Source organism: Schistocerca nitens, chromosome 11, assembly GCF_023898315.1.
Source record: "Schistocerca nitens isolate TAMUIC-IGC-003100 chromosome 11, iqSchNite1.1, whole genome shotgun sequence".
Classification (NCBI taxonomy): domain Eukaryota; kingdom Metazoa; phylum Arthropoda; class Insecta; order Orthoptera; family Acrididae; genus Schistocerca; species Schistocerca nitens.
The window spans coordinates 154382510-154408066 of NC_064624.1; the positions used below are offsets into that span (position 1 = coordinate 154382510).

Sequence of the window (25557 nt, forward strand, 5' to 3'; positions counted from 1 at the left end):
AGCTCCATCGCAGTCTTTAACACTGGTAGCATGCCGCGACAGCGTGGACGTGAACCGTATGTGCAGTTGACGGACTTTGAGCGAGGGCGTATAGTGGGCATGCGGGAGGCCGGGTGGACGTACCGCCGAATTGCTCAACACGTGGGGCGTGAGGTCTCCACAGTACATCGATGTTGTCAACAGTGGACGGCGGAAGGTGCACGTGCCCGTCGACCTGGGACCGGACCGCAGCGACGCACGGATGCACGCCAAGACCGTAGGATCCTACGCAGTGCCGTAGGGGACCGCACCGCCACTTCCCAGCAAATTAGGGACACTGTTGCTCCTGGGGTATCGGCGAGGACCATTCGCAACCGTCTCCACGAAGCTGGGCTACGGTCCCGCACACCGTTAGGCCGTCTTCCGCTCACGCCCCAACATCGTGCAGCCCGCCTCCAGTGGTGTCGCGACAGGCGTGAATGGAGGGACGAATGGAGACGTGTCGTCTTCAGCGATGAGAGTCGCTTCTGCCTTGGTGCCAATGATGGTCGTATGCGTGTTTGGCGCCGTGCAGGTGAGCGCCACAATCAGGACTGCATACGACCGAGGCACACAGGGCCAACACCCGGCATCATGGTGTGGGGAGCGATCTCCTACACTGGCCGTACACCACTGGTGATCGTCGAGGGGACACTGAATAGTGCACGGTACATCCAAACCGTCATCGAACCCATCGTTCTACCATTCCTAGACCGGCAAGGGAACTTGCTGTTCCAACAGGACAATGCACGTCCGCATGTATCCCGTGCCACCCAACGTGCTCTAGAAGGTGTAAGTCAGCTACCCTGGCCAGCAAGATCTCCGGATCTGTCCCTCATTGAGCATGTTTGGGACTGGATGAAGCGTCGTCTCACGCGGTCTGCACGTCCAGCACGAACGCTGGTCCAACTGAGGCGCCAGGTGGAAATGGCATGGCAAGCCGTTCCACAGGACTACATCCAGCATCTCTACGATCGTCTCCATGGGAGAATAGCAGCCTGCATTGCTGCGAAAGGTGGATATACACTGTACTAGTGCCGACATTGTGCATGCTCTGTTGCCTGTGTCTATGTGCCTGTGGTTCTGTCAGTGTGATCATGTGATGTATCTGACCCCAGGAATGTGTCAATAAAGTTTCCCCTTCCTGGGACAATGAATTCACGGTGTTCTTATTTCAATTTCCAGGAGTGTATAACTGGACTGCACGAATAGTCACGGGTAATGATGTCAGCACTGCAGGAAGCAGCTGACGCTGCCTTCCCCTCGTCCCTCACCCCCACAACCCCCGGCAAACCAATCGTTTCCCACAAACGCCGCGCGATTCGTCGACAGGCAGTAGAGGGGGAACTGAAGTGAAGGGAGAATGAGTGACGTAGCGCCGATGTAATGGGATGAGGGAGAGGGGAAGAGAGTGAGTGAACTAGAAAAAAAGTGTGGAGTGTGCTATCTGTGAATAGTTTGAAGTACCAGTTCATTGAAATTGAGTGGTTAGTTCACACTTCACTGGAGTGAAGCGCTCATTTGAACGATTCATTCACGAGCTCCCCATCACTAGTGAACAGACCTATGATAGAGTATGCACGACAAAACTTCTTTGACTATTCTAATGTTTTTGACTCTGCAGGGAATGGCAACCACTGTCAGGTAGAAAGTGAATGGGAAAAAGACCATTTCCTGAAAGTGAACTGAAAGTAAATGACATAGCGTAATTTTGTAATTCAGCTGTCTGATTCCAGAGTGTAGTGCAATGAGCTTTCAAATGTAACATGTACCGTGTTTTTAAGTACCGTAAACTGTACTAAAAATGTGTTTTGGAATATCCCTGTTTTTTGGTTATCTATGCAGTCTCTTATCCACATTAACATGGATAACCGCAAGTTTGCTGTACAGTATATATAAAAGGTATGAATGTTAACAAGAAAACAGCTTAGGACAACAGGCACATTAAGTGGCATTTGCCTCAGTTTCGTTTTAATTATAAATAAATTAATAAAAAGATCATCACACAAATTAAATATTTCAAGACCTTAGGTGAAATTATCGGGAACACTATCAATGAAATAGTGACCTATTACCCACACAAAAAGGTTGTGTAAAGCTTACACAATCATCTGGAATATCTACAACAAGAAAACTCTCTCTATCCAAGGCAAATTTCATCACTATCAAACAGTCTGAAGAGAAAGTGAGTTACGCATCTGGCATGAAAAACACAAAACATAATAAATGACTTGTAATTATCACTTTAATAAAAGTGTAGTGTTATTGACTTTGCTCTGTGAACAAAAAATGAAACGTCAGGCGTTTATTACACTAGCCTTAATTGTTAATTTCCACAAAACCTGAAAAGTATAGCACTGGATGTGAATCTTGTGGCATTTATTGTTATACTTAGTATTGTTCTCTTTCCAGTCCCACATGTTTATGTTTTGTTTCTGTGACGATTGTAGTCAGCTTTCTGTAGAAAACACGATGTTACCTGAAGGTGCTGCATAAGCTGCTTCTTTGCTGGAAGGCGGTCACAGTACGCATTATGTTGGAGAAGTGTTGAGAACCACACCTCCCTCGATTTTCAGAACCGTAAGAAGTTACTGGGATACTGGAAGCTGAGCAATAAAACTGCGATTAGGCGAGAGATGAGCAACATCGACTAGAGATGACCTCATCTTACAACTTCAAGCTCTCTGCAGCCATCACAACCTCCACTGAAGCAACTCCATCAAATTCGTGAGGTGAATATTAGTGACAGAAGGCTGTAGAGGAAGGGAAAGGCCAATCTTCAATCCAGAAGACCTGTTACAGGCTTCATTTAGCATCGAAATGTTGCAGCTGGACATTACAACAGTGGGAACAAGTATTGTTCACTGATGAATCCCAGTTGATCTGTGATCAGCTAAGAGTAGAGAGAGGATGTGGAGAAGGTGTGGGGAAAAGTATTCACCTTGCATACTCTCATATGGGACACCTTTCTAGTGTGGTTCTCTGATGCTGTGGGTACGAGTCATTACGACTGGAAGAACGGATTTGGTCTTAGTAGAGCATGGGAAAGGTGCAGGTGTGGAAAACACGGATAGCATAACACTTGAGATAAATGGGGGGGGGGGGGGGGACTGAGGGACGCACAAAATGTCAGCTTTACTTTAAACAAACACTATATTGAAGTTGTGGACAAATTAGTAACTCAAAATAATATTTCAAAAATAAACACAACAAAAATTCCATGTGAGACAAAATGCTTATTCCTGACCACAACAAATGAATCAGAAATTGTAAAAGTAATACATAGCCTAAAAACAAAAAACACTGAGGGACTTGATGGTATATCCACTAAACTAATTAAACGCTGCTCACAGTGGGTAGGAAAGCCATTAACCGGTCTGATAAACTTATCTATAGAAAAAGGAATATTTCCAATGTGGCTGAAAAAGAGTTAAGTGATCCCTATACATAAAGGAGGCTGCAAAAAAGACCCAGGAAACTACAGACCTATAACCATTACATCTGTATTTTCTAAAATAATAGAAACCATAATAAAAGACACAATATTAAATTTCATACAAACATGCAATATTCTAAACATGGACAACATGGACTCAGAAAGGGCAAATCTACCAAAACAGCAATAACTGAATTCATAACACTGGTAACTAAAGCACTTGATGAACAGAAGAAAGTCTGTGGTATGTTCCTGGACCTATCTAAAGCATTTGATTGTGTACGTCATGACATCCTATTAGAAAAGCTTTATCTTTATGGTATAAGGGGGAAAGCAGCAGTCATCATTAAATCGTTTTTGGAAAATAGAAAGCAGTGTGTAGAAATAAAGCAAAAAGTGAAAAATAATATTACAAGTGTCTTTTCAAATTATGAAATTGTTAAATATGGAGTTCCCCAAGGATCTGTCTTTGGTCCACTACTTTTCATTCTGTATGTAAATCATGTGACCAAATCAGTATCCGATAATGTAGTCATGTATGCAGGTGACACTTCAATTGTTGTTACCAGTTCTACAATAGATGACCTGCAAGAGAAGGCATCGCTAAGTATGAAAAGTGGAAACAACTACTTCAGGGAAAACAATCTCTTCTAAAATGGAACCAAACAACATACATACAGATACATGCAAACAAACAACACACCTTGGACAACATCGCAGTCAGGCTTGGAGACCTAGAATTAAAGGAGACAGACAGCTACAAATTTCTAGGTGTAACAGTGGATAGATATAACACATGGGAGAATCACATAAATAACTTGTGCAGCAAAATAGGTTCAAGCTTATTTCTCGTGAAAAAAATGTCAAAGATAGTAAACAGACACTCTACAAACACTGTACTATGGACTAGTCCATACACACCTCTCATATGGCATCTTGGCATGGGGAAATGCTGCAAATGTGCACACACAAAAGGTATTAAGATTACAAAAGAGAGCCGTACGATGCATCGCAAAAGTATCACCAAGAGAACCTTGCAGAAATAAATTCAGAGAGCTAAAAATTTTAACAGCAGCATCAATATATATATATATATATATATATATATATATATATATATATATATATATATATATATATGAAACAAATATCTACTTAAAAACTAGCTGCACTGCATTGCTAAATGGTGAATATCATGAACATAATACAAGAATAAAAAATGACTATCATATAGAAGGAAGCAGGCTAAAATTAACAGACAAAGAATCTGTAAATGCTGGACACATAGTGTACAACCGTTTACCACAATGTATAAAGATGGTAGAAGGTATGTCTCTTTTTAAAAGACATCTGATGCACCTACAATATAAAAGAATATCTTGAAATAAAAAATTAAATAGTGTGTATGTATACATTTTTTGTAATGTACTTGAATGACATTTTCTGAGACTATTCTATAAAATATATGTATATGAACAACCTTTTTGTAACTAGCTATGTATATGCAAGATTTATGTAAAAATGAAGTATCCAATATAATTATAAGAAATGATCCACAGACAAATAAATAAATAAATAAAAATATTAAAGCACATCAGTATGTGGAAGAAATCCTTTCAGAGCACAATGCGCATTTCCCTCCATTTATTGGTGACAGGTTTACATTAATGTATGCCCACACATTGCAGGAGCTGTGTTCTTACATGAAGCAGAGATTCATGCTCCCACTTAGCTTGCTCAAAGCCCTGATTTGAACCCCCAGGCTGTAGTTGTTGGCACAGCGAACTTGAGAGGGGCAGGAATTTCGAGGTTGTGTGTCACTGACCCATCACGATAATAGAAAATCTCTATTTTAAATGCATTTCTACTACATATTCATAGCTAGGAAATAATTAATACAATCGATTTTTTTCAAGGAATGCGATGATTCTCCCACGATATTTGTGGCTCGATTATTCGCAGATTTGATTGTTCAGAAAATTTTCTGATATATATTTAGTATCTGCAGATTTGTAGTTCGGTTGTAGCTTCCACATCAAGAAAGCTATTTGGTACTAAATTTTGACCAATTTCAAATTATTTAATGCAGGATTCGTTGTAACGTTTTCATCTGAGTAAATGTGTAAGATATAACAAAAATCTGAGGTTTCAGAGTAATTGTGAAGTAAAATACTATACGAGACACATATCACAACATTTCTCCCAAAAAAGTGATTATATGGATATCAACATTCGACTCTGAAGTGTTTTATTTATAACTACTACAACTGAGAAAAGAAATTACGTACATACAGCAGCTGCAAGCGTTAACAAGGCTACTTTTTGTACATTGGTAGGCGGTAGAGTCGGTTAAGGTGAAGTGTGACAAGGTCACAATTACCAAAGAGCTATCAAAGACTCTTACAGATTTTACAAAATCAAATCAAAGAGTCTGAAAAAAAAAACAAAGATATATTATAGTTGCATTTGTGGATAGGAAAGTATAGGAAATTCCTGTGAGTAAGCCTCTACAAATATTTTGTACATAATGGTCAAATAGAGGTGACAGAATCCAAGTTTGCAAAAGTGTGACATAACTACCTTTATTCTGAAAGGTATCTGGTCTGTTTGAACGGAATGGACAGTATCTTGAAAGGAGGATATAAGATGAACATCAACAAAAGCAAAACGAGGATAATGGAATGTAGTCGAATTAAGTCTGGTGATGCTGAGGGAATTGGAATAGGAAATGAGACACTTAAAGTAGTAAAGGAGTTTTGCTATTTAGGGAGTAAAATAACTGATGATGGTCAAAGTAGAGAGGATATAAAATGTAGACTGGCAATGGCAAGGAAATCGTTTCTGAAGAAGAGGAAGTTGTTAACATCGAGTATAGATTTAAGTGTCAGGAAGTCGTTTCTGAAAGTATTTGTATGGAGTGTAGCCATGTATGGAAGTGAAACATGGACGATAACTAGTTTGGACAAGAAGAGATTAGAAGCTTTCGAAATGTGGTGCTACAGAAGAATGCTGAAGATAAGGTGGGTAGATCACATAACTAATGAGGAGGTATTGAATAGGATTGGGGAGGAGAGAAGTTTGTGGCACAACTTGACTAGAAGAAGGGATCGGTTGGTAGGACATGTTTTGAGGCATCAAGGGATCACAAATTTAGCATTGGAGGGCAGTGTTGAGGGTAAAAATCGTAGAGGGAGATCAAGAGATCAATACACTAAGCAGATTCAGAAGGATGTAGGTTGCAGTAGGTACTGGGAGATGAAGAAGCTTGCACAGGATAGAGTAGCATGGAGAGCTGCATCAAACCAGTCTCAGGACTGAAGACCACAACAACAACAACAACAACATCTGGTCTGAATAGAAAAAGACTTCCACTAGACTGGGAAAACCTTCATTCCTCTTGAAAAGTAAAGATGTGTTGTTGTTGTTGTGTCATATACGAATATTACAGTCATTGATACGTTTCAAAAATCACAACTTCTGAGATAATGTTGATTAGTTGAGGAGTAAGGTTTTTACCATTTTAAAATTTGTTATGATTCAATCGGCACATTCACGGAAGTCAATATTGACAAATATCTATAACAAACACTTTGTCAATAAACTAAAGATCTGAGGAAGTTGTAAAGGTACATCACTGGCGCCTATAGCTACATATCCACGAAGTTTTCATTAGATTTATATTTTCAGGGTGTATACGCGGACAAGGAAAAAAATTCCCGGATTTCCCGGTTAAACATACACTTTCTCCTGGGTGAAAATACAATTTTTCCTTGGTAAGTGACAGTATACTTTCCCTCGGAACTTTAAAACTTATCAATCCTTTGAATTGTTATGGTTTTATACGGGGGCGTAGATTTTCCCGGAACTTAAGAAAAAGAAACTCAGGCGGAAAAAAACACGTTTTGGAAATATCTTTGATGAGCAACAACATCTACGCTCCATATTTTCGTATGACGAAAGTATAAATTCGAACTGCATCAGACACCGCCAGGGTGTTCTATGCCTCTGCTGAACACTCTGGCAGTCGTCTTATACGCGGACTTGTACACCAAGTCCACCGCAGGCCGACCACGCGTTGGCCTGATCTGCTGCGGGAGTAGTTTACTCCGCAGCCCCTATGACGCTTTTGAAGCAGCGTCCGCCCCCGCGCGGGCGCTCCCATAGACCAATCCTAACAGTGAGGCCAACCAATAGATCTTGAGGTCCACGCAGGAATAGCAGCTTCGCTGCTTAGCCTGTCTCCCTCCTGGTAGATGAAACCAGTGACTTACCGTGCAGTGCAGTGCAGTGCACCGCATGTTACTTTCCGAAACATTGGAATAGAGACAGCGATGTGCTTTTGTAAGCCAGTCATAGACCATGTCACGTGATCTCGCCAGCCGATGACAGCGGATATTCAGAGCATAGGACACGTGATGTAGTCAGCCAATAGAAACATCACAGATAAGTAGCCAGCAAAACACAAACAGGGAAAGTTAATAGTATAAATTAATATACATGGTGTTGCTACAAGACAAGCAAAGCTTTCACACACAATATTTGTCTCGAAGATTAATAAGCTAAGCTACAAGAGAAGCTAAGCTTTCACATATAATGTTCATCTTTTTAGCGCATGTTACACTTTATGATACTTCACACAAATGTGCCAGTAAAATTTTTAATAATGATATAAATGTCTGATCTTCAGGGTTCGAAATTCTTCTAAATAGCTCGTCGTCAAAGAGTTGATTTAAATGAGAGTCACACGCTCTATGATTTAAGAAATTCATCGTAAATTCTCGCACATAGTTCATCTTGCGGAAAAGGAAATTTATTTTGAAAATGACGCTTTTCAAACCGCAATATTTTCCCGCGACCTGTTAGAAATAGATTCGTTCCAGGAGGGGCCAGGAAGCGCCAGATAACAGGCGTTACCGTGCTTGCCCAGCTCCGTAGGAAGCCCGTATGTTCGTACGCGTAAAACATTAAAAGATCTTACATAATACCATAAAAGAAACAAGACATCAGAGGATTCGTGAACCATATTAAAATGTATAATTCGCCTTAAAGTGCACATTCGTACGTCCATATTCCCAATGAAGTAGGCCTCGACCTGATATTAAGCTTTTCAGTTTGGTACCAGTACTGCAATACCTCATGTTTGGTTCTTTATTATGGCAATGCCATACGTGCTAGAATATGAAAATGCGCACTTGAAATGCAGCGGACGGTTGAAACTAGCCAATAGTGTGAGAGGTAAACGCTTCGTTTCAAATAAATTTACTTAGTGGTAAAGATTAATAAAAGGTAAATTTCTTTAGCAAACTGACAAATATAGCTTCATTGTTCTGCAAGGCGATTAATGCTTGACTGTCTGATAGTTGGAAATAAAATAAAATCTTAAACTAATAACATATTTTAGCCTTCCGTGTTATGTGGGTGTGTTTTAATTCATTTGATAGCTCCCAGCCGCAGAAATCCGTTTTGTTTTCATTTGACGTGAAAGCAGTAAACGAAGAGGACCAGCAAAATCGCTAAATGTAAACATGGGTCACGTGGAGACTACCCCCCCCCCCCCCCACCATTACAACTCGGATTACGATCTTTCCGAACCGGGGCATTACTAGATAATCCCTCCCCCCCCCCTTAACGGTCCTCACTCGACCGATTGGGATTGGACGTCAAAAATTTAAAAGGGAACGACTTTATAAAAATATGTTCATTTTGTAGCGCACATCTTGCTGAAGAGTCTGATGCATAAAAAACATATCTTCGAGGATACGTAAGACATGTTACTTGGTCTTACGTGTGCCAAAGTGCAGTACCACTCCCTTCACACAGCATTCTTCTACAGCACGTCACTGTGGAACTCAAACGTGTATATTTTGTAATGGATGCCATCAAACTATATTCAAGACAGTGGAAATAAAAATGTCCTGAGGTTCCTCTCCTGCTCTCAGACGGACGGTTAGACATCCTGCCCCTCATTTAAAAAAATCTCGCAGTTAATACTGGATGGATTATTTGAAACCAGGGGGACAAGAACTCTGAAATAGGATACATAAATTCAGTAAAAATAAGAGACAACCAAGGCAGTAAACATTTCTTCACTCCTTAGGTCTTAGCGTTTTCTTCTCTCTAATCTGGCTACAGCTTTACGTGGCGTGCTTTCCTTTCTGCGAAAGAATCTATCACCTAATCAAAGTTCGTCAAACGTTTTGCTACATGAAAAATCGAAATGTCGTTGTCTAATACCGGAAAAGCTGTTAATACAAATAGTACCAAAGAATGGTGTGGTTTCTCGAATTGAGTAAGTCTATTTTGTCACAGTCTGATACATAAAACAAAATGCCTTTCTAATATTTCAGCAACTGTAACACACACCAAATAAGAGAGACTGTTTTGGCAATAATGGTCATTTTTATAACACGACGCAATATAATTCAAGAAGTATCAATATGAAATGCTTATTTGGTCTACTATAAGTAAAAAGTTTTATGTTAGGAAATAGTTTCACATTTCATACATACGCTCCAGTTTCTCAAGCATGTGATCGAAAAGTAGTAGTACGAAATTTTTGTATAAATTTGGAATTGTCATATTCTTCCATAGCCGGCCGGAGTGGCCAGCCGGTTCTAGGCGCTACAGTCTGGAACCGCGCGTCCGCAGGTTCGAATCCTGCCTCGGGCATGGATGTTTGTGATGTCCTTAGGTTGGTTAGGCGTAAGTAGTTCTAAGTTCTAGGGGACTGATGACCACAGCAGTTAAGTCCCATAGTGCTCAGAGCCATTTTTTTTTATTCTTCCATAATTTGTGTAATGTCCCCTTTTCTCCGGGTAGCATGTGGCTGCTTGTTGCTACTGCTTACACAGCAACAGCTACCTTTCGTACGCGACTCAACTGCGCAAGCGTATGAGGCCGTTTAACTGCTCAAATGAATGTAATATAAACAGTTGTGACTTCATGCTCATCGGAGTCAATTTGTTGTTACGAAGCATTGCATAGTCTTCCTAAAGTCTTTGACACATTATGCTGTTGGCGGATGTTTGTTCGAGCACTGTTTTTTATATGACGCATTTCATTTGCAATTTAAGCTTTATTTTCGTTTTTTCGCTCGTCCTATTTTATTGCTGTAGTATTACTCTGTCGTGGCGTGATACAGTAATATCCTTCGTTAGAGTATCGGTTCTTACCAGACAAAATTATAAAAATTTAGCTAAAACAATTAAAAATTCCCTGAACTCTAAAAAGCTCCCTGGTTTTTCCCGGTTTCCTCCCGAATGAAAAAATTCCCGGATCGTATACACCCTGATTTTGCAAGTCACCTTAAAAAGGCCGCCGCCCGCTTTGATATCACATCGTTTTGAATTGCGGTGTTCACACTGGCGGCCGGGCCGCGCCGACACGGCGTGAGCCTCCCGGAGCCGAACCGGCGACATCCCGAGTGTTTGATATTGCCGGCGCGAGCCTGTGGAGCAGCACTACAGCTTCTGCAGTACACGTCTCCCTTCTACTTTCATCACAAGTGTGACTGCACACGTCTTTCATTTTAAGATGTTACCTCACATTTCGGAATCAGTGAGGAAAAATTACGTTTATTATAATGATACATGCGAAATTACTTTTATTTCATTTACTTAATCTACCGTATTTACATGCATTTACAACAATAGCTTGCCAGCGATCGCGGCATTGCCGCCACTGAATAGTTCGCATTTACTTGTAAACGGAGACAGATACGAGTGTCACTGAGGGACGGAAATGTGTCCCTACCAGATGACAATGCATTGTAAAGTCATGCTGTGGCACGTTACTATAAGCTGTTGTCTGTGACATCTTTTTGCGATGTTCTTACTTTAATTAATGCAGAATAACATAGACACGACATTAACTTGTGTCCCTCAATTTGGTAGCAGAAATTCGGTTAGTGTGACAGGAATGATGCAGTTTCCAGATTATGGAACGAAGAAACCAAGGAGTGTGTTTCAGATAGTACACACAAATATAAATTATTTTCCTTTATAATTTTATTGTTCTTTCAGTTAAAACGGCGAAATCTAAATGGAAATGTCTGAGACTATTACAGAGAAGAACTTAAAAAACTTGGTAACGTTAGATCAGGTGACCCAGGAAAAAGCCCACAGAAACGCAATTCCACTTGGCCTTGGTTCGAACACATGCATTTCCTAAGGGATATTTTAATTCCAAGAGAAATGCAGAGTTCGTTGTCATCACAAACGGAACCAGCAAGTCAATCTCAACTATCCCCAGGATTTTCGTCTAACGACCGCTCTAGTCCACAAGATGAACGAGATCAGTCTGATATATCATCATTAGTGGCAGTTGATGAAACGTCGCCACTGGCAAGCACAGTATCACAAAGGAAAACAAGAAAAGAAGTAGTGGGCCAAATATTGAAGAAGAATTTTTAAAGCTCGAAAAGGACAAATTAGCTGTGATGAAGGCACATCAAGACATGACCCAAAACGATGATACATACCACTTGCTGATGAGTCTCAGGAGTGCAATGAACTCCCTTCCAGTTCAGCGGCAAATGTTTGTGAAACTTAAAATACAAGAGCTTGTTTATAATGAATTGGAGGCAGTGAGTGCAGTGCCAGGTTCTTCAAAACAATGACTGCGCTAATTCAACTTACTTCTTCATTACAGACAACTTTGCTTCTTGTATTATATTAATGTGAAACTGTATTCCGTTTTGTAATTGTTGCCTGAAATGTTCTTTGATAGTGATACATGTTATTACTCAATCTGCAATATAAATAAAAGTTTTTCAGGAATGTTCTTTATTATTGTAATTAAAAACCTTTACTAAATGCCAGTCGATATTGTTAGGGAGGATCAATGTCCACCCTATTACAAAGTGCTCAAAATTCCACGAGTCACCATAATGTGAAAACATAACTAAGATAACAATCAAATCATTGTTAAATAAGACGGTTCTAATTGGATAACGGTGAAAAACTTCTGGCTGCACCTGTGTTATCTTCGACCTTCAGCTGCTAATGAATTAAGATCCCTTTGCCGCTGGGGACAAGACCACCAAGGGGAAAAAATACACAGAAGCAAACAGTGACACACACATCTCATCCTTTACACTGCTTGAACTAGACGAGAATCCAACAGATCAATCAACAATAATTCATTTACCTGTCCTGCTGTGCTTGAGGCTGTGCTGAATCCGCGCATTTTCTTTCAGTTACAGTAGAAAAATCGAAATGGCACCACCTTACAGAAAACGATTACTTAATCATTTCATTGTCAAACGATCCAGCAAAGTGTTGATTGAAACGCTGTCCCACTCAGCCTTGGTTTCATTGCATTCATTTCCTAAAATAGACTACTTGTAAGAGCTATCCACAGATCTTTCTAAGTGGAGATAGGGTCGATCTAAAGAATGTAATTATTTACAGCTTGCGGTACTATACTTACGTGAACTGCAAAAACAATAATACAAAAAAATTAACTTTTTGTGCCTTAGTCAAACTTAGACATAGAAACACCTGTAAATGTATTTATATTTTTTAACATCTGCTGTTTATTATATGAAACTAGAAATAAATGATGTAGAATGTTGCAAGCTTGTATTACAATGCATCAGGAGCAAGATCTCATCTTAGATTAATATACTCTTATCTTTTAGTTCGAAATACGAAATGTACATTATACTAATTGTAGGATGTTGATGACAAATAATTGTTTGTCTTTTGTGATGTAATGTGTGGCCAATTATAAAAGCATAGCAGATGATTGTCCAGTAGCCGAGGGAAAAATTCTTATACATTTGGATTTATCTAGACAATGAGACCATTAAAATAATACGACGGACCGACACTAGGTCTGCGCTGATCACTAGTAATTAGTTTTTTTCTGTCCTGCATTATATGACTACACTAAACCAAGCTGTAACCGCGCGAACTCCATGGCTTGCGGACACGGCACTGACGTCACTGAATAGCTCGCATTACTTGTGACCAGAGACAGATATCAGTATCATTATCATTTCAAAAATCTTTTGGTACTTTTAGCTACATTTCATTCCCAACAATGTATGGTCTAAAACGGATTTAACAGTACGCTACCCACTGCATAATTTTTTCACTACAAGATTTGTAAGTCAAGTGCACAACGTTGACAAATAGCATCATTTCACAATGACTGTTAAGAAATATGGAAAGATAAATGATTCAATACGAAGCTAAGATGTTACACTACCACGTGTACAAAAATAAGATTTTTTAGCCGCATACTTTCTTCAAAATCGGTTGGGAAGCGTTACGACGAAACTAAGAAATCACGCAAAACGAAAAGTAGACTTTTTCTTTTTTCATGACGTAAGCAACGCTTTTAAGGAAAAAATAAGTTCATAAAATGATGTGGCGAAGTCTTATATACCGCTAAGAATTTTTAAAACATGAAAATCGGAGAAGTGGATTTTCCCCAATTTCACTGTCCCAGCTCGGCGCGGCGCGCAATGTGAATGCACTACACGTCGGCCTGAGCTGGCCAGGCACGGGCCGAGCCAGTACGCGTCATCCCGGCCCGGCCGGCAGTGTGAACGCAGCCTTATGGTGTGTGGTGGAGAGTCCAGTCGTGAATGGTCACAAAGAGAGCAATTGGTAGGGCAACATATGGACTCGATTCCCTCTCATTTTATATTCATGGTTTTTTCATTATACATGAGGAAGGGGCAATATATTGGTCCACTCTTCTAGGAACACTCACACAGCAGTACATAAAGCCTCTCTTGCGGTGTCTGCCACTGGATTTGTCTGAGCAACTCCGTGATGCTTTCGTGCTTACTACATGAAGATGTAAGAAAATGCACTGTCTTCTTTGGATCTTCCCTATTTCCTGTACATCTTGTCTGGTACGGATTCCAGACTGACAAGCAACATTTGTCTATCGGTGGAACAATGGTTTTGTAGGCTATGGCCTTTGTGGGTGGACTACACTTTCCAAAGATTCTTCAAATTAGTCTCTGTCTGATATCTGCCTTACCTGAGATTAGTTTCATGTCGTTATGCTTCAAATTACTCCATACATACCTGTGTATTCCTGGATATTTAACGGATACGAATGCTTCTAGAAATTCTTCTGCGATCATGTAATCCTACAATAATGGTTCTTCCTACGTTATGTGCAATGTGTTACATTTGTTTATGTTGAGGGTCAACTGTCAATCCTTGGACCGAGTGTCAAGCCTTTGCAGGTCTTCCGATATTTTGCTACACTTTTCCAGCCTTGTGACTTCTCTATACACGACTGTATCATCTGTGAAAAGCCCATTGGAATCTCGGAAGTAATATGTAAGGCCATTTATATACACTGTAAAAAGTAATGGTCCTATAACAATCCTTTGTGGTACACCCGAAGCTACTTTTACATCGGAAGACTTCGCTTTGTTAACAAGGACCTAGTGTGTTCTGTCTGTTAGAAACCAATTTCAAAGCTGTTCTGATATTCCATACGCTTACATTTTGTTCATTGGGTGACAAGGTGGAAAAGTATCAAACACACTATGAAAGTCAAGGAACACAGCATCAACCTGAGCACTGGAATATACTGCTCACTGGATCTCGTGGAGAGACAGAACAACCTGTGTCGTACATGACCGTCATTAGCAGAATCCACGATGATCGTAACCGTAATGAAAAAACTTGCAGCATTAATCTCTTCTGATAGGAACTGTATTATGTTGGTGCATAAGTTTGTAGTGTTTTTCCATCAGTTTAATAAACACAACAGAGACTTTACTCATCAATAATATAATCTTTTTCACTATTTGCAAAAATCTGCTAATGCTCGGGTAACTTTTCAATCCCGCAACTGTAGAAATTACGTGGTTTCGAGGTGACAAACTCATCGAGCCACGTTTGGAAGGCATTTTCATCCAGAAAGGAAGGTTGTTTGATAGAGAGTGGAAAATGAGGGTACATAACCAGATGAATAAAGTGGCTGCAGAATGGTTTCACAACCCACCTCCTGTACACTGTTTTCTGTCAATCTAGCAGAATGCAGGTGAGCGTTATCTCGGAGTAGCATCACTTCATGCTGTCTTCCTGGTCGTTGTTCTCGGACTGCATCTGCAAGACATCACAGGTGTTGCCAATAAGTTTCAGCAGTGATGGTTTTACCTTAGGGAAGTAATTCATAGTACACCACACAGTCAATGTTCCACTAGATGCATAACATTATCTTTGGTGGATGTGCATAGGTCTTTGTACACGGAGTTGCTGCTTTGTTTGGGCTCAACCATTCCTTTCTTCTCCTTACATTAGGATACAGACACCATTTCTCGTCACCAGTAACGAAACATGGCAGGAATGGTGGTGGTGTCCACAAGCTGACTGATTATGAGCAAACAGAGATGCACATTGGCCACCCACTGATTTTTGTGATTTGGGCTTCATACACCAGGTTTTTGAACCTTGCACACTGTGTGCAAATGTTGCACAATGGTGAAATAATCACAGTTCAATGGTGAAATACTGACAGTTCATCACTTCTGGCAGTTCTCGAGTAAACTGATGTGGACCAATGTGTATTAATGCATTTAAATGATCTCCATCAAATTCCGAAGGTCTTCCTGAACGTGGAGAGCCTCTAAAGTCAAAATGATCCTTTTTAAAACTAGAAAAACATTTTCTTGCCGTGCTATGTCCACGCCCCACTCGCATTATTACCGTACCCAGCACAAATGGTTCTGGCTGCATCCACTGCTGTCAATCCTCTGTTAAACTCAAACAGAAGAATATGTCAGAAACATTACAATTTCTACATTTGGCACTCCATTTTCTAGTGTCCACAGCTCTATTCGCTATCTCCAAATGACAATATGTAAACTCACAATAGCAACAGTGAACTACAAATAAAAGATGGCTGTCGATAAATAAACTCGTAGGAACAGGAATACCGACGAGCAAAACAAAAATGCCAGAAACATATACACAAACTTAATAATTTAAAATAACATATATTTACTGCCAATTAAAACAAGATGCAAAAATTATGCATTTATTTAAGGAGTGACGAGGCACATACATAATTTATTTAAAAATATACACTACATAAATCATTTAAAAATATATGTTTCTATAGGAAAAACACCCATAGCTACAGAATTGACAGTAGAATAATTTAAACAATTATGCAACTGAAAGTATACCGGTAAACACTTCGGTGCTAATACCTCACAGGTCAGTTTTCCTCATGTATCACTTTCTTCCAAATAACCCTCCACTGTCATTAATGATTATTGTAACTGTTATGAAGAGAAATATTATTGGAAGAAATGGTGAAGCGTGGTATTAACAGCAACATCAAGCAAGTGGAATCTTAAAATTTCCTCATCCCATAAAATCATACACTACCACAATTTCTTTTGTGATAATGCTGAAAGAGAAGAAGAGGTGGAGGAAGAAGCCATGTGGCATCCATGTAAAGTCTGCAGGTGGAAGATTTTGCATCCTATAAAGTAATGTAGTTTTAGAGACAATGGATAATGAAAACCTGCTCTGCTCATACAAAGCCACGTTTCACACAGACGGGTTAGTATACTATCACAACAACAATGCTCATAATGAACAGGAGCCATACTGAACTTTTGAGCAATCCTTTCTTACAACTGCAGCATCCTAAACTACAAACTTTACGTTTACATATTTGTGAGATCAATAAACATCTACCACGTGAGCAGGTGCTATATTTACGAAATGACCAGTATCGATGTTCATTTCAACAGCTTACTTTTACTTAGTTTCTTGTTAAGAAGGAAATAATTGCTGCTAAATTCTTCTCTCAGACTTCAGCATGCATGTAGATATATATGCACGGGCACCAGTGGAGTTAGGAAAACATTAAAAAGTGGGAACACAAACATCCCACATCAGCCCACAGTACGTGCCCTCCGTAGTACCCGAAAAGAAAAGAGTTACAGAATGACAGATATGTCACTGTGAATGAGATCTCAACAATTCTTACAATAGGACAAAGTGCAATGCAGGATACAATTCAGAGCTCGAATTACTGAGAAATTTGTACCCTCCGAGTCCTGCATTTGATCAAAGACTGTAGTTTAGAAAACAACTGCCATCCAAAACCTCAAACAATTTCAAAATGTAAGAGGCAGTTTTTGAGGAGTATTACGACAGGAAATGAAAGCTGGTTTTGTCATTACGTGCCTGAACTAAATGTCAGAGGACGGAAGGGCTCCACTGGGATTTGCTGTCAGAAAAGAAAGTACGGACAGTAAAATTTGCTGAAAAAGCAGTGGGCAGCATTTTCTATGACACAGAGGGTTGCATTCCCGTTAATGTTCTCAAACATAGACAGACCACAAACGCTGTGCAGTACTTTCAGACACTTTCGAAGCTGTGCGAAGCACTGTACAATTCGTGTCCCAGTAACAGCAAAATAACACCTTCTGACACTGTCCTGCGTCTACTCCCTTTTTAGGTCCGGAGTAACAGATGCGAAGTCAGAAAGCAACGGAACACACTCGTCTGGCAGTCAGAACAGACTTCCGCCACAAGAAGATTTAGACATTGGCGAAAACTTGCACAAACAATGGAGACTGTACTCAAAAATGACAAAAACGTCTGTAGATAACCAGGATGTGCATTATTTGCTTTAAAAATAAAAGCTCAATCTTAACATACGGATAGAAATTCAGTGTTGGTGGGCTTCAAAGGTCACCTTACCAAGTGCAAACTGCTTTGTGTGCTACAGGAATGACAGCTACTGCACTCTGAAATGCACAGAAAACACAATAAACTTTGCCAATATTGAGTGTCCAGTGTGAGCCCTCCTCAGACAGTTCATATATTTGACATATTTTGTGGAAACGAATCACTATTTTGGGCCACACATATGGCTCAGTAAGCTCATAAGAGAAGAGCAACAAACACCACAAGCGAGCTCGAGCACGGCGTACACTTACAGAGACGTAAATCGATACTATCTGACGTGCAAGTATTTGTGTATCTGCAGGCCGCTGGCCCGATGGAACGATTCGCCACATATGTCGCACACGTAAGGCTGTACGTGCTGGGACCTGTGCTTCCTCAGTGAAGTGTTACTATTTACACATTTACCACATACGTTACACTTGTACATCTTGGACTGGCTCTTTCCGCCGTGCTGTTCTTTGTGCCTCCAGAGAGAGCACCGGTCGGGAAAAAACTTGCCGCAGACGTCGCACGTGAGGAAAATCCCACTGCCGTGTACCAGAGCGTGTCTCTTTAGGTTAGAGTTGTTATTGAAAATTTTTCCACAGATTCCACACACGCCCAAGGCAGATTTCCACAAGTACGCGTGAGTGCCGGCAGCAGCCTCCGAGAGAACCGATGCCGCAGCTTCGGAAGGTGCCGGGACGCGGCCACTACGAGAATCTCCGTGTGCCGAGCTGACTTCGCTCCCCCGTGTAGCGAGAGTGACCGCAGAGTCCTCCGGACACGGCACCCCGTCACACTCGTCGGAGAGAATTTCACCCTCCGCGACCTTAGGTACCTGCCGGACGTCAGAGTCGACCGTGGACGTAGAGCCGGAAAATCCTCTCCGGGGCGATCTCCGCATTTCACTCGTGACCACACAGACGTGATTCGTGCGATCTGCCTCCGACGAGAAATGGCGCGTGCACGAACTGCAGGTGGAAGGAGGAGAAGTGGCCGGCAGCAAACTTCTGTCGCACTCGGCCGCTCCCTCCGACCGTACGGGACTGTAGGACTTCTTTGTCTCTTTTGACTCTGTCACACCTCGAGCTCCGGCCAGTGTGATGTCGCGGTCTGCACTGCTGACGCCTCGAGATCTAAAAAAAATACTCTTATGTTTAAAAGAATATTTGATGAAAACATATTTCGGTAATGTACACACAAATATATAAGGGACAGGCAAATAAAAATGAGACAGATGGAAAGTAAACTGTTTAAACTGGAAAGTCCCGGTTGGAATATCAACAATATTATGAAAAGACTAGACCGCTACTTCCTGTAAAGATGATACATCGAGTTGGACAGATGCACATCAAAAAGACTTTTTACCCACTCAGCTTTCAGCCAAAACCTTCTTCAGAAAAGGAAAAAACGCACACATTCACACAAGCAAGAAGACCTCGAGCACACACGACCACTAGCTGTGCCCAAAGTGACTGGAGATAGTAGTCGTCTTTGTGAGGTGTGGTGCTTGTGTGAATGTGTGTGTGTGTGTGTGTGTGTGTGTGTATTTTTTCCTTCTTTGGAGGAGGTGTTTGGCCAAGAGCTAATTGTCTAACAGTCTCTTCATTGTGCCTGCCTGCAACTCAACATGTAATCTTTAGGGTAAGTAGCAATCTATTCTTTTCAGAACTTTCAGCATTGCAGTGTGTCAGCAATCATAAGTATCGAAATAATTATGAAAAATCCCCCTCGACAGTTACATTTTCAGCAATACACCAAGTCCTTTCATCCATACATGTATTTTTTCATCATTACTAACTTTTCTCCAGGAGCGTGTATACAATGTAAATGTCATGTTACTATAAACATAGCTAGGTCTACTTTGGGTCTTCAGATCGATACCACAATGCCAGGTCTTTTAGGTGATGCCATCTCGGTCGGCGAAAGATTCGAGTCCAGGAAGCAACGTGTTTTCACAACGAACAATCGCTAGGGTAAACCATCCACTACCAGAATTTCCAGTAACGACATCCAGAGTAAAATTAACTCAGCAGCCACGGAAGAATATAGGCCCATTCAATATGACAGCTTGGGCCGTTCCATTTCCTCCCAGTTTATTTTCAAGGCTGATAATATGTTTATAGACAGGCATGCGGTGGCGGCATTGATGATACACACGTCGATGAGGCATAGTGCTTCAATGCTGTTGCAGATAGAGCTCACAGCAGAATGGTTCCGCTGGCGTGCACTGCCCACTTATAAAGGAAAAGGTTGACCTTGATTATGTAACGCAGTGATAACGGACTTAGACTCTGCAGGCACCAGCAGGAATGGCTTATCCCGTACGCGTGCTGTAGTCGTTCTAGCAGTCAACCTTTTCCTATATAAGCGGGCAGTGCACGTGAGTGGAACCGTTCCGCTGTGAGCTCTACCTGCAACAGCACTGAAGCACTATACCTCGTCGACGTGTGTAACGTCAACGCCGCCACCGCATGCCTGTCTGTAAACATATTATCAGCCTTGAAAATCGAGGCGGATTTTTCATAATTATTTCTATTCTTTTCATAATATTGTTAAGTAAACTGCTTATTATTTCAAAAGTAATCCCCACGACTGTTAATACATTTACCCACTGAAACACAAGGCAGTCAATGCCTTCACAGAAAAATGTTTGCAGTTGTCTGTGGAACCACAATTATAACCAGGCGAAACAAATTGACAGCCACAAATGTCTCTCTTCAGGAGACCAAAAATATGGAAATCACTTGGGTCGGGGGTTTGGAGCTGTATAGAGGGTGCACTTCCCAATGAAACTTCTGCTTCATAGCCAAAACAATCTTGGCAACTTGGTGATGGATTGGAGGTGGAGTGGGGAGGGGGGGGGGAGGTGGTGTTATATTAAAGGCAGGGAAGACTGTTGGTAATGGATGCAATGGGTTAACAGAGATTGAGGCCAGGAGGATTATGCCAGCAATGAGTGTGTTGTGAGGATAACTCGCATCTGCACGATTCAGAAAAGCTGGTGCTGGAGGGAAGGATCCTGATGACACAGTTTATGTAGCAGCCACTGAACTCACACGTTTTGCAGTAGAACCAGTACTGACACGGCTACTTTCACTGGTGGCTGTGTATCTGACTGGACAGGATGAGCCTGTCACAGGAACAGAGTAGGACAGGGCTTCCCAACGTGTGGTCCGCCGGCTCTTTCTAGGGGGTCCGCGGCCACCTTTCACCAAATCGTGTAAAATAATGAGTAAAATTATTGCATAAAAATGTGAAAATCAACTTCATCACAATTTTTTTGTGTGAAAAACGTGTAGTTTTACTTCAGGTCGTATTCCCAAGCAGCCTTTGTGGTTCCTAAGTGAGAACACACAGTTTAGTGCCGGAGAATGCGGCTTCTCTGATCGACTGTTTTGCAACAATACGGGGGTCGTTTGTGCGCCGACTCACGGCGCTAGATGCGCTGATACCTTTTACGCATGCCGGAGAGAGCTTTGTCGACCAATCACAGTGCTCACTGGCACGTATGCGTCCCCAGGCATCATTAAATGTTAAACTTGCTTTGTCAGTGCACTACCTATTTCATAAGTCGATTTTTGACCAGTTTATTACTTCTAACATGGATCCGTGGCTGAAGTCGGGATCATTGAAGATGGGTGCGGTTTCTCCATCGTCTTCACAACAAGGAAAGTTTCCAGTTGAAATGAATGAGGCGAGAGGACGACCAAAGGAAGAACAATCACAAGAAGCTCCACAGCCAGATTTATTATGTGCAAATGCTGCAAGTACTCCATTGGTTGCAATATCCTGTGGAAGTGGAATAACCAAGAAGAGTAAGTACAACGAAAGCTATTTAGAAATGGGCTTTTTGGAGACAAAGGATGGTAAAGCTCAGTGTGTAATTTGCGCGCGAGTCCTTCTGAACTGTTCAATGGTTCCAGTTAAATTGCGCCGTCATTTTAAAGGTACTCACCCAGATTTTTTTCAAAAGGAAGAGTGCTGAACTAGCTGCTTCCCAGCATTGCATGAAAACTCATGCAAAAACAATTAATGAAAATTCATTAAAAGCTTCTTTCTTGGTTAGTTATTGAGTGGCAAAAACAGGCAAAGCTCATACCATCGCAGAAAATCTCATAAAGCCATGTGTTAATGATATTGTTTCTTGAAACTTTCTGGCAGATTAAAACTGTGTGCCGGACCGAGACTCGAACTCGGGACCTTTGCCTTTCGTGGGCAAGTGCTCTACCATCTGAGCTACCAAAGCACAAATCATGTCCCGTCCTCACAGCCTTACTTCTGTCGGTACCTCGTCTCCTACCTTCCAAACTTTACAGAAGCTCTCCTGCAAACCTTGCAGAAGTAGCACTCCTGAAAGAAAGGATATTACGGAGACATGGCTTAGCCACAGCCTGAGGGATGTTTCCGAAATGAGAATTTTCACTCTGCAGCGGAGTGTGCGCTGATATGAACATTGGGAACATGGCACTTGCATTAAAAAATTTCACTTCCCATGGGTTTCGCTCTGAAATTTAGACTTACTGGGCTCTTGACTGACTAGGGGTCCGCCATGGATTTTCGACTGATGAGGGGGTCTGCCAGCTGAAAAGGTTGGAAAGCCCTGGAGTAGGATATGCTGGGTGGCTGAATCGGGCCAGTCCTGCATTCGAGTCTCTGACAGAGATATGACCGCTGCGGCAAGGGGCTAGGTGTGTGTGGCATTCTGTGGCCCACCCAACCTACGTAACATCCTGATACATTCCTACGTCTCTCCCACTACCGACCCCTCGCCACAGGGTTCGCCATCTTATGGAAGACCGGCCCGATTCACATACCCAGCACATCCTACTCCAGTCCTGTCAGAGGACTTTCTCATCCCATCAGAGGCAGAGTAACCTGCAAAAGCTGCCACATTATATACCAGCTCTGCTGTATCACTGCACAACATTTTATCTCAGCACGACCACTGACCAGCTGTCCACCAGAAAAAACAGTTTGACACCTAATCATGACGGAGCACAGGGTCGACCACCTAGTGGAGGTACGTGCCGAAGTTCGACGGTTGCTTCATAATCCGTGCCATCCGGATATTTCTCCCCAAGCACCAGATGGGAGGTTATCCTTGCATCACTTCCTTTGTTCCTTTCATCCTCCTGAATTCACTCTCTGCAAACCCCCTGCACATTCACCCTCTACCAACAGTCACGATTGCTTTGCCGTCTGTCCGTCCGACTGTTAGGATACCTTTCTTTCAGGAATAGACAGACTTATCAAGTTTAAATTTATGTCACGTATTAAGGTCTATAAAACATACAGCCATTTATGTCAATCTTTCACACTTGAAAACTTACTCAGAAAAAAAAAAAAAACTAGAGTGTTGACCTAGAATCTGAAATATGGCAAGAAGCAAGGTTTCATGGTTCAAATAAAGGGAAAAATCCAAAAATTGTTAATCTGTAATTACATAAAAAATATTTTTTTGTAATTTTTTTTATCTATCTGTCTGTCCATTCGTATTTTAAGACCAGTTTTTCTCTGGAACAGTTTGGCGTATCAAGCTCAAATTTATATCACATACTAAGGTCTATGGTCCCTTGGCTGTGTGAAAATTGTAAGCTTCTAAATCACTGCAATAAAAGATAGGCCGTTACATCATCACATATTTTGACACTTGAAAACTCACTCGTGAAACCCTAAAGGGTACTTCCACCTGACCTAGAATCATGAAATTTGGTAAGACGCAAGGTTTCACGGTACAAACAATGTAAAATTCTGAAACTTCTTAAATTGTAATTTAATTAACACACAATGCATTCCTCATCTGTCAAAAGCACACTAGAGGAACGTTACTGCATGTATACATAAAATGTAAGTTGTAGTAATGTTTTAGTAAGTAAATACAACATATTTTATTTAATCTTCTTTCTCTACATATAAAAACTGAAGTCCCCTGCTTGCTTCTTTCCGTATGTCCGGGGTAGTTTGAGGAACTACTGTAGAGATTTTGATACAGTCACGGAATTCCTGCGACCTTTATCTTGCCAGTATCAAAACTGATAACAGGCAAAAATTGGTGAGATTCTTGATTAGTAAGATGGATGAAATATATATACACATAATTAAGTTTGTACAGAATCCTAAATGCACAAGTGCAATTCACACTTGGCCATTTCCTTGTGTTCCTTTCGACAACTCAATGCTTCTGCTACTCGGTGAGTGGTCTTGGTTACTCCCAAATTACTTATATTCTGCCAGAACTTTCCTTGCCACTTTTATAGTGTGTTGTTTGCATCTATTTCTACAAGGTTACTCTGCAATTAACAATTAAGTGCCTGGCAGAGGGTTCATCAAACCACCTTCAAGTTATTTCTCTATCATTCCACTCTTGAACAGCACATGGGAAAAACCGACACTTAAATTTTTCTGTGCGAGCTCTGATCATTTTTTATCATCATGATCATTCCTCCCTATGTAGGTCAGAGCCAACAAAATATTTTCACACTCTGTGGACAATGTTGGTGACTGAATGCCACCCTAACTTGCATATCATACCTGTGGCATTATCTCCCCTATTTCGCAATAATACTCAATGAGCTGCCATCCTTTGAACTTTTTCGATGTCCTCCGACAATCCTATATGATGCGGGTCATACACTACACACCAGTATTCCAGAAGAGGACTGTACGCGATCTCTTTTGTAGACCCGTTACGTTTTCTTAGTGTCCTGCCAATAAATCGTAGTCTTTCGTTCGCTTTACCCACAAAATTATCAATGTGATCGTTCCAACTTGAGCTATTTGTACCTGTAATCCCTAAATACTTGGTTGAATTTACAGCATTTAGATTTGTGTGACTTATTGTGTAACAGAAATTTAATGGATTCCTTTTGGTACTCCAATTGATGACTTTACGATTTTCATTATTTAAAGCTGTCTACAAACTTTTGCGCTATACAGATATCTTGTCTAAATCATTTTACAATTTGTTTAAATCATCTGATGACTTTATAAGATGGTAAATGACAGCATCATCTGCAAACAATCTAGGAGGACTACTCAGATTGCCTCCTAAATTGTTTATGTGGATCAGGAACAGCAGAGGTCACGTAACACTTCCTTGGGGAAGGCCAGATAGTACTACTGTTTTACTCGATGACTTTCTATTGATTACTATGAACTGCCAACTTTCTGACAGGAAATTGTGAATCCAGTAGCACAACTGGGAATATGCTCCAAAGGCATGATATTTTTAAGTAGAAGTTGTTTGTGAGGAAGGGTGTTAAAAGCCTTCTGGAAATCTAGAAATATGGAATCAATCCGACACCCCTGTTGATAGCACTCATTGCTTTGTGAGAACAGAGAGCTAGTTGAATTTCGCAAGAATGATATTTTCTGAATCTGTTAGCTGTTTGTCAATAAATCGTTCTCTTTGAGGTAACTCATAATGTTCAA

General features: G+C 41.0%; 1 protein-coding gene across 3 annotated transcripts in view; it reads right to left on the bottom strand.

Moving 5' to 3' along the window:
- Positions 1-16454: 16454 nt before the first annotated feature.
- LOC126213511 (zinc finger protein 227-like) overlaps positions 16455-25557 on the bottom strand; it is a 129056-nt gene continuing 119953 nt past the window's right edge. For all 3 annotated transcript variants that reach the window (XM_049941341.1, XM_049941340.1, XM_049941342.1), the window contains exon 6: positions 16455-19259. In XM_049941341.1, the coding sequence (XP_049797298.1) occupies positions 18410-19259 (850 nt within the window). In that variant the 3' untranslated portion in view covers positions 16455-18409. The remainder of the gene's footprint in view (positions 19260-25557) is intronic.